The 17,695-nt window shown below is 43.4% G+C and overlaps 1 protein-coding gene across 1 annotated transcript; it reads right to left on the reverse strand.

The window, feature by feature from the left end:
• Window positions 1–11,759: 11,759 nt before the first annotated feature.
• On the reverse strand, window positions 11,760–12,446 carry LOC136511939 (uncharacterized). Its single transcript, XM_066505957.1, has one exon. The coding sequence runs from the start codon at window positions 12,444–12,446 to the stop codon at window positions 11,760–11,762; it is 687 nt and encodes a 228-aa protein (XP_066362054.1).
• Window positions 12,447–17,695: the final 5,249 nt, after the last annotated feature.

A 17,695-nucleotide genomic window follows, 5' to 3' on the forward strand; every position in this document is an offset into this window, starting at 1 on the left:
GGCCTCGCCCCAATTCATATTGATAACCATTCCACCTTCCATTGTGCAAAAGCCCCCTCCTCACCACCCATGTCTGCCACCCCGTTGGTTGCCATGAAGGCCGTCGGTGGCCCGGCTACAGTCCCCGCTTCCCTAGTGGTTCGGTGGAGGAGGGGCCGATGGCTAACCCTAGGTAGGTGTGGGCGGAGGCGACGATGATGTCTAGTCCTCATAGATCGGTGTTCCCATCACTGAGACTCATGCCACTGGCACCGGTGGTTTGCTCGCCACCGCCAGACCCGGTGCGGTCCCGCTCGCCGTCGCCGGGTCCGCTCACCGTGGCTAGATCCACTCCTCATGTGGGCGGGTCACCTGCACCATCGCAGTCCCCCTTATCATCTGCTAAGGCCAAGGCTGAGGCCATGGCCAACATCTTGGCCAACGCTGAGTTTGAGTCCGATGGCTCTCTGGGCAACGTCATGATGGACTTGGAGGATGATCATCTACACGGCTACGCAACGCCTGTTCTCCTAGGCTAGAATCTATTCTTGTGCATCAGCCCGTATGGTAGCCTAGTGTGCTTCATTTGCCCCAACCGTAAGGCCCATGGTTGGATCGAGGCCGACGCTAGGGCACATGTGCTGGTGAGGGCACATGCCCCCTAGACGGCACCTACACCAATGACAAGAATGTTGCCTGCCATCACGCCCTGGCAAGGAACCAGAGCTAGATGGCCTAAAGGGATCGTCCGGCCGCGCCGGTTGACCGTGGTGGAGAGGTTTGCTGGCTTTAACCATGTCCAGTTTACCTTATAGACGTTGGATTTTGTTTGCACCTGTTGGTGCCCTTATTGCATGACTTGCGTAGAGGTGTGGGATGGCACTCCTCATTAGTAGTGTCAAGTCATGTCAACATATGTAGTTAGGACTATTTTGTTGCCAGGTGTCGTTAGAGTTAGTATGTAGTCATGTTAATCATCTGTAGTTAGAAATAGTATGTCTAGGTAGTAGTTAGATGACTTCTGAGTAGTGGGATGGCACTGCTCTCCTCTTATTATTATGCCAGATGAAGGCATGGTTATGTAGGCTGAACTCATATCATTGCTATAATCCACATATATATGAAGTCTGGTTTGCCATTATCTTTGTATCTAGCAGCACTGATATCTTCTTATTATGCATGTAATTTGCGCATTTGTGCAAACATTTTGGTTCACAAAGTATCGTTTACCATTATATTTGTGCGCGCGTGATGGTCCTAGCATTGTAAACCTAAACGCACTGGACATATCTCAATCCAACTGCGCAAGGGTTGCTTTATGCCTTGGTTTGGTGAACCAAACACGTATCAGTAGTGGTAGTAGTAGTCATGAGTGGCTTTGATCTGTGTTGAACCCAACTTGTCACTTCGCTCTCGACAATTGCACAAGGTTTCTTTGAGAGGAGCAAGCCATAGGTGTTGAAATTTGACTACGCACATATCTGGGGTGTACCCAACTCATCTTGTTTGCATGTATCTAATAAAATTTGTTGAACTTGCAACAACCATGCCGTGAGGTGTTCATCTCAACAAGTCTCGCCTAGACTGAAAGTCCGACGGCCATACATTTCGTATCGTCGTGCTGGTTCACCATGGTGGAGAGGTCTAGTATGCTACCTTGTGTGAAGTCATGTTATTCATCTATAGCTAGAACTAGTATGTCTAGGTAAGAGCTAGATGCCTTTGAGTAGTGGGATGGCACTGCTCTCCTCTTATGGTCAGATGGCACTACCATTTGTGCAAACATTTTGGTTCACAAAGTAACGTTTACCATTATCTTCGTGCACACTTGATGGTCCGAGCATCGTCCATCGGACCAACTCGGACACTTCTCACTCTTGCCAACCATGCAAGGATACCTTTGTGCCTCAGTTTGGTGAACAAAAAACATATCAGTAGTGGTAGTAGTCATGAGTGGCTTTAATCTATGGTGAACCCAACTCATGTCCTCGATAAAATTTGTTGAATTTGCAAGAACCATGCAGCGAGGAGTTCATCTGAACAAGTGTCGCCTCAATCTAATGCACAACAGAGGAGGCAAAGTTGTTGCATTTTTTACTACACACGCCAAAAAGTCCGCCGCTGTCCATTTGATCTCTCGTCGGATAATAAAAAGTGTAGCCATCTCTAGCTAGCTGTTGCATGCCTCTTCAAAACCAACCAAGAGAAATTGCTTACAAAAGCAACTCCTCTTCACTATTTAATCTACCCCTCGACTATTGTGACTATGTTTTTGGAGTGAAATAACTATAGAGGCTTTCCTCCTGCATTGAATTCACTATTGGCAACCACGCAAGGGTTGCTTTGTGCCTCAGTTTGGTAAACTAGACACATATCAGTATACGTACTTGTCATGCTAGTCGAACTGATTAATGATCTCGCCGTAGTGGTTGAAGCATGCTGTGTGAAAGGAATGCTTTATGTCAATGGCTTATGCAGTGTATATGAACCTATAACAAGTACTAGTTGCAGTTGAATGGAAAAGTCATGTACACAACAGACAGTCCGCATAGTGCAATACTGACCCCGGTAGACAAAGCCTATGTGTCCGCTGAAGCTCAAGTTTATAACAACTGAGTATACCAAACATGTTTAGAATACAAAGCCAGAAATCCAAAGCAAAGTGCAGTTTTAGAATACATGTTCTCCCAAAGATTATACATGAAATCTCCTACTAGTCATCGTCATCTCCAGACATGTGATCTCTACCGCCACAGTTATTGTCGTCACTACAATACTGGTTTCTAGTATCATCTTCATCCTTATTGCCTTCAAGTATGCCAACTGCTTCCCTCTTATCTCTTAGAAGGTCTACTAAATTAGCTTGAATGACAGTGCCTTCTCCACCATGACTAGCTTCATGCATAACCTGATCACCATCACCTAGCAGGACTTCATGCTTGTTGTTAGAATAGTGATCATCTTGGTGCACTATAGGCTTTATTTCATTCACGTCATACATATCCCTATGTTTGAACTTCTGCAAGACCCAACAATCTTTGCCCAAGGAGGTGTCCTATAGATAAAAAATCTTCCTTGCCTATGTCGTGAGAATGAAAGGGTCATCCTTGTACTAGAATGATTTAATGTTGACAAATCTATAATGTCCATCATCATCAATGTCTGTAGACTTCATAGTGCCATCTAGATTGTACCAGTCACAGCGCAGGACAACCACCGTCCTATGGCTTTGTACGTTGGAGTTATACATCAACTAAATAACTTCTCTCAGGATACCATAAAATTCCACTGATTGGCCTTCATTTGTGACGGCGGTCATGACACCACTGTTCTGTGTACGTAGGGATTTCTCATGGTCAACAGTGCTATACCTGACTCCATTAATACTGAAAGCTGCATAGACCTAGACTCAGGTATCAGGACCATATGACAGTGCATACAAATCTTCACTGACCTCTATTGATTTCTCTCTACGTAGCTCCTCGATCTGCACACAAACATGAAACTATTGTCACCACTCAGTTGTCGTATAATTCTGCCAATGATCGGCCTAACAGAACTAAAATATGCTAATCATGTACATGAGACTTAAACCACACTGGAAACTTTGCAGCTAGCCTACTATCAACATCATCACTTTCCCCTTGCTGATAGGAAACTAGGAGGTCTTGGGTTTCCAATGTTACTGGGTTTATACATCAGCGGACACTTCATGAGAGGTCACGGACTCTCCGCTAACAACTAGGTGCTCTCGGGTCATGGGGTTTTGGTATCTATAAATTGGCGGACACTCTATGAGAGACCATGGACTCTCCACCGGTTCATGTCGATGGAAGATAAGGTTCTAGTGGCTGATTTTTTGGAGCTATCGGACACTCCATCGATATGACGGACACTCCATCAAACTGTCGATAGAACCTATGCTCTTGGGTGATCTTGGGTTCCAAATTTAGATGTGCTCAGCTGTGATCTATACATGTGGAAGATATCTCTAGGATAGTTTAGGTGGCTTACTAGGCTCAAGGTAGCTAGGTTTGAAGCTTGTTTTGCTAAGTGTAGCTATAGTTTAAGGATCAAACTTAGAGATACAAGAACTTGAGAATGAACCATGAGATTAAGATAAAAGGCTTAGCTCTGAGATCTGAGAGGTTCCATAGTGAAAAAGTTGAAGATCCAAACCTTCTCTACTCTTGCTTCCTTATCCATAAGTTGACTTGGCTCCATATGAACTCTCTCTTGCAATATACCAAAAAGATGATTCAAAGGACTATCCATGAAATCGTTGGATGATTGAACTAGATAAGAACTCCTTGGGCTTACTTACATATGATGGAACTACCACCAGCAAGAAGTCTTCAATCTTGCATCAAAATCCATGGATTAGATCATTGGGTGAAAAATCCTAGAAAAGAGGATGGTTCTTCTTGAGCTCGCCATGAAGGGGTTGAGGGGTGAAGGGTGTCCATGGGCTGCTGCTAGTGCTTCCCTTCCTCCTCTCCTTCATCTTCTTCAATCCTTCCTCCTATCTCTCCCCACTTTAGCTTCTAAGGTTCTTGCTTCTTCTTGAGTGAGTAGAGAGAGAGTGAGTGTTGTAAATGGGAGAATGAGTGAGAGAGTGACTTTAGCTGAGAGATGTCTATCCCAATTCATGCTGACATGTGGGTCCCATCCACTTGAGTGGCAAACAACTCATTTCCCACCTACTGCTGCTGCAATGTGATTTGTCGGAAGGTCCGATGGCGTTGGCGGACTATTCGGTAGATTGCTGTTTTTGCTGAATTAGCTCAACTATCGGGTGGTTCGGTATTGAAGACCGAGTTGTTGTGTCGTGGTGAAATCTCTGAGGTTGAGTTGGTGTTGGTAATGTCAATAGGATGTCTCTCAATCCAACTAGGTTTCTCTTCATTGCTTCGGGTGTAAGCCTGATCAGGGTTATTCGGAGATGGTTAAGGGTTCCCTTTTGGTTGGTTCTCAACGGTTGATCTAGGTCAAGGCATCAAGAATCTATATAGGATCTCAAAAGATTGCTCACTTGGATGGCTAAAAATGACTGCCTATATTGTAACAAACTCGGGTCGTTACACATCTATTGAAAGAAGTTGATGATTCGCTATTTTCAAAGCTTTTGGATGAAAGTTACAAGTTTCCTCCCGTCAAGTCTTTGAGTAGGGTCTCCGTGAGAACCAATGAGCTTAGAAATAAATATTTTCTTCAATATTGGAACACCGAAGGCCGAGGGCTTGTCTTCGCTAAGGCAAAGGCCAGGATATAGAAAGTAAGTTTAGTGGTTACTATTTGTTTTCTATTCTTCTTCCTCTCTTTTTGTCATAATTTCTTATATCTTTGCTTTTTATAGCAACTTGAGGAGGATCTAGTTGCTACTCAAGCATGAGAAAGGGCGGCTGATGAAGCTTCTTTTGAGATATCAAAAACTAATGATGATATTAGTGATCATCCTGTGTAGTTGTTGGCTTCATAGTTGGCATTGAGGAGTGAGGCAAAGTCTTTTGACTTTTGTAATTATATTACTTTTATAAATCCTACGTAGCTTCCATCTGTCGGGCCTACGTAGGGTGGTGTAGGAACTATGCTGCTTTTAATGTGCAAGGAAAACTTTGTAGTGGAACCATCATTGTGGTTAGAGTATGAAGCTAATGAAGCTGAGACTTCGTTTGATTTGTTCGTTCAACGTAAGCGTTGCATTCGGAGTTCTTATATTTTGTTTTGCTATTTTTTTGAACATGTATTTGCTTTTAGGTTGTTGCAAAGGCAACCATGCTATTGCTAATGAAAACAATATTCTTTGTCATGCTGTTGATCTTAGCAAGATCACTAAGGTTAGTGAAATGATGATACTAGTGTGGAGACATTGGTGGGGTTGTTATTCCATGTTGATTCGATTGTTTTTGTTTGTAGTCGTCGTGTTCAAGTGCTTCGCCTTTTTGTTTATCCAAAGACTTTCTTCTGGCTGAAGTAGATCATATTTTGGATGATGTAGTCCAAGACTTAGTAAGTGAAGCTGTTGATGTTGTGATTTTAGAGGATGATTAGATGCCATGTAGTGATTGTAAAAGCACAAAGTATTACTTTGAATAAGAACCCTCACTATGTATGGGTTGTAATGAATTGTTCAGTTGTACATTTCTCTTTCAAAATAATTAAAGCTATGTTTTGTGAACCAAATTTTTGGGCAGAGCACTATTTGGATGTTTTCCTATTATTAAACGTCATCATTTCATTTTTGTGGAGATGGTGCATAGGTTTTATTTTGGATCTTGACTTCATTTTTTTAGAACGCCATCCATTCACTATTTAGTGAAGGCAATCACATAGATTTCGCTTAGAAGGTTAACTTTGTTTGTTTTGAAAATGAAAACACTGTCCCTTCACTTTTTAGCAAAGGCGACGCTAAGGCTTCGTTTAGAAGCTTGCCTTCACTTGTTTGTGAAAAATGAAAACGCAATCCCCTCACTTTTTAGCAAAGGCAGCGCGTAGGCTTTGCTTAGAAGCTTGGTTTTACATGCTGTGAAAAAACGTCATCCCCTCACTTTTTAGAGAAGGTGACACATAGGCTTCGCTTATAAGCTTGGTTACACTTGTTGTTAAACATGAAAACACCATCCCCTAATTTTTTAGTGAAGGCGACGCTTAGGCTTCGCTTAGAAGCTTGGTTTCAGTTGTTGTGAAAAATGAAAATGCTGTCCCTTCACTTTTTAACGAAGACGACACGTAGGCTTCACTTAGAAGCTTGGTTCACTTGTTGTGAGAAATAAAATGTCGTCCCCTCTGAAAGGACCGTGATTCCTAAGAGGGGGGTGAATTAGACAACTTAAAATTCTAACTCTAAACTATGGCCTCTTTTTCTAACATTAACAAAACATATGGAAAAGATAAACTATCTAAATGTGCAACTACGGTTTTGCTAGTGTGTTGCTATCTCTACCACAAAAAAGGAGTAATACAATCAATGTAAATGCAGAAGCTAAAGAGCAAGGTAGAGATATGCAAACTCCCGTCGATGGCTCCGGTATTTTTACCGAGGTATCGAGAAGCATGCAAGCTTCCCCCCTAGTCCTCGTTGGAGCCCCTCGCAAGGAATCCCTCGCAAGGGCCAAGCCCCTAGTCCTCGTTGGAGCCCCTCGCAAGAATCCCAAAAGAGTTTGACCCCATTGTTGGATTACTTGTTCACCTTGATGGCCACCACCTTGTCATTTTTCTTCTTCTTTAACAAGTATGGTGTGGAGGCCTTTTTGTCCACCTTGTTGGTGTAGGTGTTGGAGAGCTTGCTTGTTTGCTTCTTCTCTTTCTTCTTTGCTCCTCCCCCATTCTTCACCTTGCACTCATAGGACTTGTGACCTTCCTTGTGGCACACATAGCAAACCACAGTTTGTCCTTCATCAAGCTTCTTCACTCCCTTGATGGTGTTATCTTGATGAAGATGGGCTTGCTTCGTCTTGCCTTTCACTTGAGTCAAGTCCTTGGTGAGGCGAGCTACTTCTTGCTTGAGTTGCTCATTCTCCTTTGCAACCTCTTGTGTGCATGTTTCTACAACAACTTTCTCAACACAAACTTGGTTGCACAAAGATGAGTCTAAACATAAGTCATTACAAGAAGTAGAAGCATCCTTTTTAGGCATGTTAAAGATAGAGCTTTTCCTTTTAGATGCCTTGGTGGGAGTTATACTAACAGCTTTAAGATTAGCAACTTTATTAGTTAGCTCATCACAATGTTTGCACATGGTTTCTATTTTAGCAAGCAAACTTTTATAAGCATCTTGTGAGCTAGCTAACTTTTCTTTTAATCTTTCATTTTTCTTTACAAGTTGCTCATCATTGATTGTGCATGCCTTTGTTGTTGCACTAGCCTTAAGTTGCTCAATTTTAGTAGATAGTTCAATATTTAGATTAGCAAAGTTCTCATATTGTTCAAGCAAAGTTTTCTATGCTTCTTGTGAACTATTTAGCTTTTCTTTTAATTTTTTGAGCTTCTTTTGTTGACTAGTGCAAACTTTAGCATAATTAAGATTTTGTTGCACAATTTCATCATAAGAAGGTATTTCATTATCACTATCACTCTCACTAGAGGATGAACTTTTGTTACCTCGTGCCATAAGGCACACACGAGAAGAGCTTGATGATGAGTGTTTACGCCCTCGCCTCTTGTGATGGTGTTCTTCTTCACTTGAAGAATCATCCCATGACATTATTGATATGAGGGCTTGGTTCTTGCATGCCTTCTTCTTTGTCTTGGGTGTGGCCTTGTTTGGATAAACTTCCACAAAGTGCCCAAACTCACCGCATCCATAGCATCCTCTCTTTCTTTGCTTATTTCTTTGATTGGTGAAAATGAGATCTTGGATTTGGATGGGCACACCCTTGACATTGAGCCTTTGGATCATCTTCTCCACCTTGTTGATTAGTTTGATTGATTCTTCATCAAGGTCGGAGGTGGAGGAGGAAGATTCATCATCTTCACTTGAATCTTCATCATCATCATCATCGTCCTCATCTTCTTCTTCTTCACTTGAGGAGCTTGAGCTTGAGCTTGTCTCAACTTGCTTGCCCTTCATCTTCTTTTTCTCGCTACATGCGAGAGCTTTGCCTTTGCTCGATGAAGACGATTCGCCTTGACCCATCTTACGTGACATTTCATATGCCACTGTCTTGCCAATGACTATGCCCGGGGTCATGGTGCTCAAGTTCTCCATGTTGTGAACGATGGTGATGATGCTTGCATATTTCTTTTGTGGTAGCACGGAGATGATCTTCCTCACGATGTCCGCATCATCTAGCTTTGTTAGTCCTATTGAATGGAGCTCATAGATAATTAGATTCAAATGAGAATATATATCACGAACAAGCTCATCATCATTCATTGTAAGGAATCATAATTTTGTTTAGCTAGACAATATTTTTGCTCACGGACATTAGATGTACCGTCATGGAGCTCTTGAAGTTTTAACCAAATTTCATGTGCCGTATTTAAAGTGAACACTTGATTAAACACATCCATACTAAATGATTCAAACAAGCAATTTTTAGCTCTAGCATTGAAATGCATTTCTTTTTCATCACTCTTTGTGGGTTTTTCGGGATTCTTAATGGGTTTCATCCCATCACGAGTGACTCTCCAAACACCTAAATCAACCGCCTTAAGGTAGCAAGCCATTCTAGCTTTATAATAGGGGAAGTTAGTGCCGTCAAAGTGCGGAGGCCTAGAGGTATCCATCCCAACCACTCTAAATAGCGTCGGCTCAACGGTGGTTAAGTCAAAGGTCCAAATTGAGCCAACTGGCTCCGATACCAATTGAAAGGACCATGACGCCTAAGAGCGGGGGTGAATTAGGCAACTTAAAATTCTAACTCTAAACTATGACCTCTTTTTCTAACCTTAACAAATCCTATGCAAAAGATAAACTATCTAAATGTGCAACTACGGTTTTGCTAGTGTGTTGCTATCTCTACCGCAAAAAATGAGTAATACAATCAATGTAAATGCGGAAGCTAAAGAGCAAGGTAGAGATATGCAAACTCCCATCAACGACTCTGGTATTTTTACCAATATATCGAGAAGCACGCAAGCTTCCCCCTAGTCCGTATTGGAGCCCCTCGCAAGGAATCCCTCGCAAGGGTCAAGCTCCTAGTTGGGTAACTCCGTAGATAGCCTCGGGCCTTCCCCACATGCAAGTGGGTCTCTGACGTGTCTTCCGGCAAGCCTCTCCCAGATGCTCCCCGCCGTCTTCACTATCAAGCTTCCGGCCGAAACGCCGCGGGCCTTGTTCCCTCCAGTACATGGTGGCGGCCACACCACAAATGCGGTTGGTGTGATCTCGCAAGACTACAAGCCCCTCCGATGTACAACAATAGTGCGCGCAAGCACCGAGTGGGACGAGGTATGCAAACCTCACTAAACACTAGGCCTAAACCTAGAGCAAGCGCATAAGCGGTGGTCTAATCAACCTAAGCACTTCGCAAAGCATCTATGCTAATCACCTAATAAAACACTAAGCACTATGCATATGGAGATCACTAAAATGGTGTATCAACATCCTTGGTATGTTTCCTAAGCTCCACACACTCATTTGGCCGGTTGGGAGTTTTATTTATAAGCCCCACGAAGAAAGTAGCCGTTGGGGACGAAATCCCGCTTTTCTGCTACTGACCGGATGCTGATCACGTCCCGACAGGACGCGTCCGGTCGTTCCGACCGTTAGAGCTGCGATCCACTGATCAGACACTGCCGGCGTCCGGTCACATGTCACCGGACGCGTCTAGTCGCATTTTTGCCGCTCTGGAACCTCTCTATACTCAACAGGACTCTGCTGTCTTGCGTCCGGTCGATCTACCACCAGTGTCCGGTCCAGCGTCCCGTCACGCCTGTTGCCGAGCCTCTTGATCAGAGCGTCCGGTCACCTCTGTGAGCTCGTTTCTTCGCGATCTTGCGTACGGCTTGGTTCCTTTCTTCATGCTTGGACTTTGCTTGATATCTTGGGTCTTCTCTTGTGCTTATAATGTCTTGCTTATGTTGTTGATCATCGGATCATCACGTCGCCTTCGTCCAAGTCACGTCTTGCATCCTATTGAACTACAAAATAATCACTTGCAAATTCATTAGTCCAATTTGATTTTGTTGGTCATCAAACACCAAAATTCAAAGTAAATGGGCCAAGGGTCCATTTTCCTTACACCCTCACTTTTTAGCGAAGGCGACGCAGAGGCTTCGATTAGAAGCTTAGTTTCACTAGTTGTGAAAAATGGAAATATTGTCCCCTCACTTTATAGTGAAGGTGACACTTACGCTTCGCTTAGATGCCTGGTTTCACTTGTTGTGAAAAATAAAAATGCCATCGCTCACTTGTTAACGAAGGCGATGTGTAGGCTTCGCTTAGAAGCTTGGTTTCAGTTGTTGTGAGAAATGAAACGTTGTCCCCTCACTTTTTAGCGAAGGCGACACCTAGGCTTCACTTAGAAGCTTAGTTTCACTTGTTGTGAAAAGTGAAAACACCATCTCCTCACTTTTTAGTGTAGGTGACACGTAGGGTTCGCTTAGAAGCTTGGTTTCACTTGTTGTGAAAGACATATAGGCTTCACTTGGTAGCTTTTTATTTGTTAAGTTGGATAGGTTAGTGTTAATCTTTGTTGTAACAAGGAATAATGCTACCTATTTTCGCTTTTAGCTTTGCTAGTATACTCTCATGGCAATACTTGATGCCACTCAGGGGAAGCCCTTTGTAGTGTGAATGGTTTTTTAGCAAGGCAGACTCTATTATAACTCTCATGGCAATCCTTGATGCATTCAAGGATTGTTAGGTTGGAGGCTTACAGCTGTTGGATGCTCTATCAAAGTCCGACGCCTGGAGACGTTAGTATAGCCCAGACAGCCTTTTTCAACTCTCTTTAACTAAACAACGACTCATTTTGCGTGTCAACATCATGCAGTTTTTGAAATAGTTGACAATAGTTACAAGTCAAAAGTCAAGTTACCGCATGAGTTCTCACTTCTCAGCCAAATTGTAAGGATTTTATCTCCTGTTGCAACGCACAGAGATATTTTCTAGTACTCATGTGGTAACTTGACTTTTCGCTAATCTCATTCCGTGCAAATCGAAGCTCCCATCTCACGACGTTGAACCGTGCTTGCAACCAAACGGTTCATTCATCAAGTTCATGGATACGTGGATATATAACAAAAACATATTACAGTAACTTCGTACAGTATTATTTAGTTCTATGAAGCACCGATGAGACGATGCAGCCTGCAGATTCTTGTGCAGTACGTGATCAAGCGCCGGACGTGGACTCGGAGCCGTCGCCGCCGCAGCCGCCGATGTCAACTTCGTTTACCCCTGGCGTGGGGAACAGGTCATTGCAGAGTTCGCCATAGAACCTGCACACCAGGTCGACGAAGACCGGCGACTTGAGCCGCTCCCAACACCGCAGGAGCTCCTCCACGTCCTGCAGGTCCCTCGCTTTCCCGTCCTCCACCAGCATCTCCATCAGACAGCTCTCGAAGCTCCGGCACGCCTCCTCCTCCTCCTTGTCCCCGTCCTCTCCGCCTCCGCTAGCAGCGCTCCTCTCTGACCGCAGCCGCGCCACCACCTTCATGTAAGCGGGCGTCTCTGGGGACGACACCGGCGCGATCACCGGAGTCTCGTGCACCACTGCTTGCGGTGCCGGTACTGCCCCCCGCGCGGCCTCGCCTGCTGCTGTAGAGGTCGCCGGCGTGGTCGACGTCGGGACGAGCGGCCAGAAGACAGCGCGCACCGACCGGAACGTCTTGCGGCAGCGACGGCGGCGTGGGCTCATCCTGGCCGCTGCCTTCCGGAGGTTACGGAAGCGGAAGGCCCTGACGGAGAGCGCAGCGGATACCGGGACGCGGAACAGCCGCGTGAGTGCTCGCCGGCATGGCGCGAGGATGCCGCATGTCACGCAGGAAGGCGGTTTGTTATGAGACGAGGAAACAGGCATCTTTTGTGAGTTATAGTTCTAGAAAGTGATGGGCGCGCAGCATCAAACTGTTGATTTGGAACGAGACCGCATGATTTGAGCTGCGTATTTATAGCTAAGGAACCCGAGGTTTGTGGTTCACTGCGTGCGTGCCTCCTTGTCGTTGTAGCGATGTGGTGTACACGTTCATACATGCATATATAGCATTATTATATTTGCCATAAGAATTGGGTAGCATTAGATGCCATAAGAATTGGGTACCACTAAGAAGTTGTGACCCTGATATGAGCCATTTAATAACGAATGTGAGTGCCTGCAAATATGATTAGTTGATTACCAATTATATATTAGCAAACGTGCATGTCACATTGCAACGGAACATGCATCTTGTTACGCGGTCACCTGAATGATTTGTAGCTTTAGCTTAAAGATATATGTAACAACATCTCTTCCAATACGTATTGGAATATGATTCCGTACCATCGATGGATGCATAAATGTGCATAGTTCTTTCTTGTCTCCGGCCAGACCATGAGTCCGTATCCTAGATAAGGCAAAGAGAGACGCAAGGGCGTTATGGGAAGTAAAAAGAATATTGGAAGAACCAGTACAATCTTTAAGATCGGACTAGCAAATGTGTTCGTGTGCTACATTGAGATCTAATACATCTTGAAATGAGAATACATACCATATCATTGGGCGCGAGTGGTTCAAATTCATAAGAGCACGGGTCGTGAGTCTAGCTCACATTAGGAACATGGAGGCCATAGAGGTATTTTAGGAAGTAAAAAAAATACGGTCGAAAGAATATCTTTGCTCTTTGATAACGATAATGCTTCATGTACCGCGGGCCTCCGTCCCGCATTGTCCATCCAGACGCTCCTAGTTGGGCCTACAGACCGGCCCACAGGCCTGCTCCCCTCACCACGGCATACACGGTTTCTCCACAAAAAAAAAAGAAAAGAAAAGAGAGTGACATTTTTTCCCATTTCACATCGGCCGCCGCAGTGTTCCCCACCCTCGACGACGCTACTGCCCGACCGGGGAGACCACCGCCACTCGCCCATGGAGGAGACCACCGATGCCGTCTCCACCACAGGGCTCGGATGCCAGGTCGGGGGCCAACAAGACCTCTGCATCCGACGCGTCGTGGCCCAGCGTCCGCAGCCGTGTCCACCTCCTGCTCACGGCCATCGCTGGGAGCACCCCGCAAGCCAGCCCTATCGTCAGGGTCATCGCCTCAGTGGTCGTGCGGCGAACGCTATGTTTCAAGTGTTTCATGAGTTTCAGACTTTTGTTTCAAATGTTTTATGTGGATGTTGCATATGCATTCAAGTGTTTTAGGAGTTTCAGACTTTTGTTTCAAGTGTTTCATCTAGATGTTGCAAAAGTAGATCTAGTTGTTGCATTGACACAATATGCATGTTGCTAGCCTATGTTTCAAGTGTTTCAGGTGTTTCAGACGTACGTTGCACATGTTTCATCTGGTTGTTTTTAAAGTAGATCTTGGTGTCACACATGTTGCAAATGCCTATACACGTATGTTTCAATCACATGTTTCAAGTCTTTCATCTGTTTTCAGACATATGTTACAAATATTTCATCTAGATGTTTCAAAAGTAGATCAAGTGTTTAACATGTTGCAATAGAGCTGATGGCTGACGGACAGCGGCCTGCCGCAAGGCTTCGCCTCCTACCTCGTGCCTTCCTCGCGCGGCACGACGCGCCTCGCCCTGTCTTCTCCTCTCCTCTCCCTCCCCTACCTTCCCTTCCCTCCATCTCATCGTGGCAGTTCAAGCTCAGCCGATGAGCACGCGTAGTCATGGACATCGGGTAGGCGCAATAGCAGGCACGGGGTGGGCAGGCAAGCGTGGCAGCCTGCCCAGGAGACGGGGCAGGCACGGGCATCCGGATGGGGGCTAGCGTCCGGACGTCCGGGCGCTAGCCATACCGCTTTAATAAGGGCACCATGAAGCATACAAAATCTTCTGCTAAATGTGAATGGGCAATGGTAATACATTTGAAAACTCTTTAGGGTTGTTGAGTAAGCGAGACCCTCTATCTCTCTTATTATTCAATATATAGTGGTGATGCTCCTGGTGTGTTTTTGGACAAAGGATTGAATGAAAATCATATCAATCCACGCACAATTAGAACCCGTTAATCGATGTGCATGTCTACTAGCTTGAACACAGACAAGCACATCAATTTTTATTATTCAGTGGTTGCAAACTATAACGGTCACAAATCATATCTCTCTATTCTTATTGTTCATCACCTCTATCGATGAGATTCGGGTTGTTCTAGGTGGATTTCCCGAGCCTAGGACGACCTCGCTGTGACCTTTCCCGATGGGTCATCCTGATGGTGTTCGGGAGTCTGCCAGACGAAGAACAGGCGTCAAATCGGTCTAACCGGCTTGCTGGTCGGTTTCGTTGATTTGTTGCGTTCTCGCTGCGATCTAGGTCATGTACGACTTCGGTGGTGCTAGCCCTTGCTGGGGTGTGACTAAATCGATGTCAACAGATGTTTCATTACTTCAAGAGTTTATGTTTTCAAGTTTCAATTTTATTTTAATTCCATGATCATAGATACTAGTGGGGACCCAACATATCAATTAGACTTACAAGGAACCACAAGATCTAATTAGTTGCACAAAAAGAAATGCGTTGACTCTCAAAGCATATTACTCCTCAAACTCAGGTTCTTAGCATATTATTAAGTTTTTAAAATAAGTATGTTTTCTTCCAAACAAAACACTCCTATGCATTAGATCGTGGCAAGCACTCATCTATCAAATTGTACTGTCTAATCACAAAAAAAAAGTATTCTCAAGAGAAAATAAAACTCTATGTATTTTTTGATTCTGCAAATATTTTTATGGAAGGCTTTATGCGTAGTGTAGTAAGAGAAACAGAAGTTAAAGCGCAATACATGTAACCTAGAATATTGACAAAACATGATGGCATTATACTTGGGTATACTAATAATAACTTGTCCAAAAGACCATTTGAAAATAGTGTAAGAGAAGAAAAAACACGTGCTTTAGAAAGGTCGACTTGTGCAAAGGGCAAGGGTTGATCTTGGGCACACGCGGAGTCACCATTGTGGAATGCACATGGTCGGAGGAATATGACTTGTACCATAATGTAATGCTCCTACTTGATGATGAATGGTTTTATGCACGACTGTTTTTACGGATGCCATCATTACTGCAAACTTTTTTTTTGCCAGCGCATTAGAGTGCATGCTACGATTCCTCTCCTCCATGGCTAAGCGATGCTTATCCTATAGATAGGAGAAAGTAAATTGATTTGGTGCATTGCAAGGACTTATGCAAAATACTAGTATTTTAAGATAGAGCCTTTTTTTTCATTTTTCATTTTTTTTCTTTTTTTGTCTCGCAGTCCATCTGAAAAATTATTGTCTTGTTATGGCATTTGTCTTTGATAATATATATTAATGAGTTGTGGATAAAACATAATATACTCAATGGGTTGTGAGCAAGGCATAGACCAAAAACACAAACGTGTGGTTTTAATATAAGTGTTGGTACGTAAGCACTCATTCTTGTATTGGAAGTGCACATTGTAGTAGTTATAGCTTTTATTAGAATATTACATAGTTTATATTAAACACAAGGAAACTAGGTACAACATTTTAATCTTACCAAAGTGGCAAAGTGTTACCTAAACATGTTCTAACGTCTCCGTGAGAACCCAAGAGAGATAGGGGTGTATTGAGTGCCTAACTAAAGACTTAAACCTATAGCTTAAAAGAATCTGCCACTCTAACTAAAAACTTAAACCTATAGCTTAAAAGAATCTGCCACTAGAAAAAACATAAAAAAGTTCTAGCATGATGTCCACCTATGTTTTTTTTTGTGTTCTCTAACTTACCTTTTAACCCATAAAGAGTTTAGAAACACAAAGCCATTTCTATCAACTAGTGTAAGCCTAATCTAAAAAGGTAAAGGTCGCACAAGCAAAGCACAAACAAAAGCAATAAATGTAGTATGTCATGAGCAATAGTTATAGAGGGCAAAGTCATAGAAGCGAGACCATTTAACCCATGGTACTAATTCCCTAAATGCAACCCTTAGTTCACATTGGAGTCCCATCAAGATACACTACAGGTCACCAAGCCTTGCTTCGGTCTTGGTGGTAGGCTAGCCAACCAAGGCAAGTGTGGTAAGCCAATACAATTGTAGTGACCAATGATAAATTCAATTGTTTTGTAAGGATAATTCGACATTGTACCTCCATATCACCACTAATTAATTCTATTTATACCTAAAACTGGTCCGAGAAAATTTGAATGGAAGCATATCTTGTGTGTATATGCTTGCCATAAAATTTTCAAATGATTTTAATAAAGGGCCATATACATCATTCACAAAATGAATACACATCATGTAACATAAAGGGTCACAACATAGGTTTATAACATGCAACCAAGGTAAAATTTGTACAACAAACTTATAACACTTTTTCTAGCATTTATTGAGCATTTCTAACATACCTTCATATTTTTCACCAGAAACAAGGATTATTTTTTTCTGTCAGGTCATATACAACTCGGGAGCCACCAAAACACCGAAGCCGCTGAACAACCAACTAGGCAACCCATGCAACAATATAGTTGCCTGCGCATTACTCCCAATGCACAAAAGCTTCAACGTGGTTTTATCTTAATAAACATTCTTCTGAAACCTTCAAAACCTAGTCACTCCTATGCTCAAGATGGAGGGATACTTTCTAGGGATCATTAGGAGGAAGAATATAAGAATGGCCACTGTGCACTCCACCTTATGCTTCACCGTAGCCCGCATGGCCCTATTTACTATATGGCACGCTTGGTTGGGGATAATTGAAAGGAGCAAATGAGAGTTTGGAGGTACGAGTTCACAAACCTTTTGTTTGTTTTGTGGGAGTGGGAATTTTGGTTGGAAGGGGAAAGGGAATGGGAGTTTAGAGGGCCAAGTCCCACTAATCAATTCCCTAGGGGAGGGCTGGTAATTGAGTGGGAATTTTCTATTAACGGAATATAAATATATCCTCACCATCCATCATGATTTGTCATATAATTTCCCACTCAAAACCCTCACACCAAATAGGGGACATGAATTCCCTCTTCCACTCCCTCTCTTATCTCCCTCCATTAAGCAAACAATAAATTAGGACTAAAAGTCAAATTCCCACCTCAACTCCCTCTGTTAACTCCCATCACTAATACTCATGCACATTCCCATATAATATTGCCAAACACAC

This window comes from Miscanthus floridulus, chromosome 16 (genome assembly GCF_019320115.1).
Source record: "Miscanthus floridulus cultivar M001 chromosome 16, ASM1932011v1, whole genome shotgun sequence".
NCBI classification, from domain to species: domain Eukaryota; kingdom Viridiplantae; phylum Streptophyta; class Magnoliopsida; order Poales; family Poaceae; genus Miscanthus; species Miscanthus floridulus.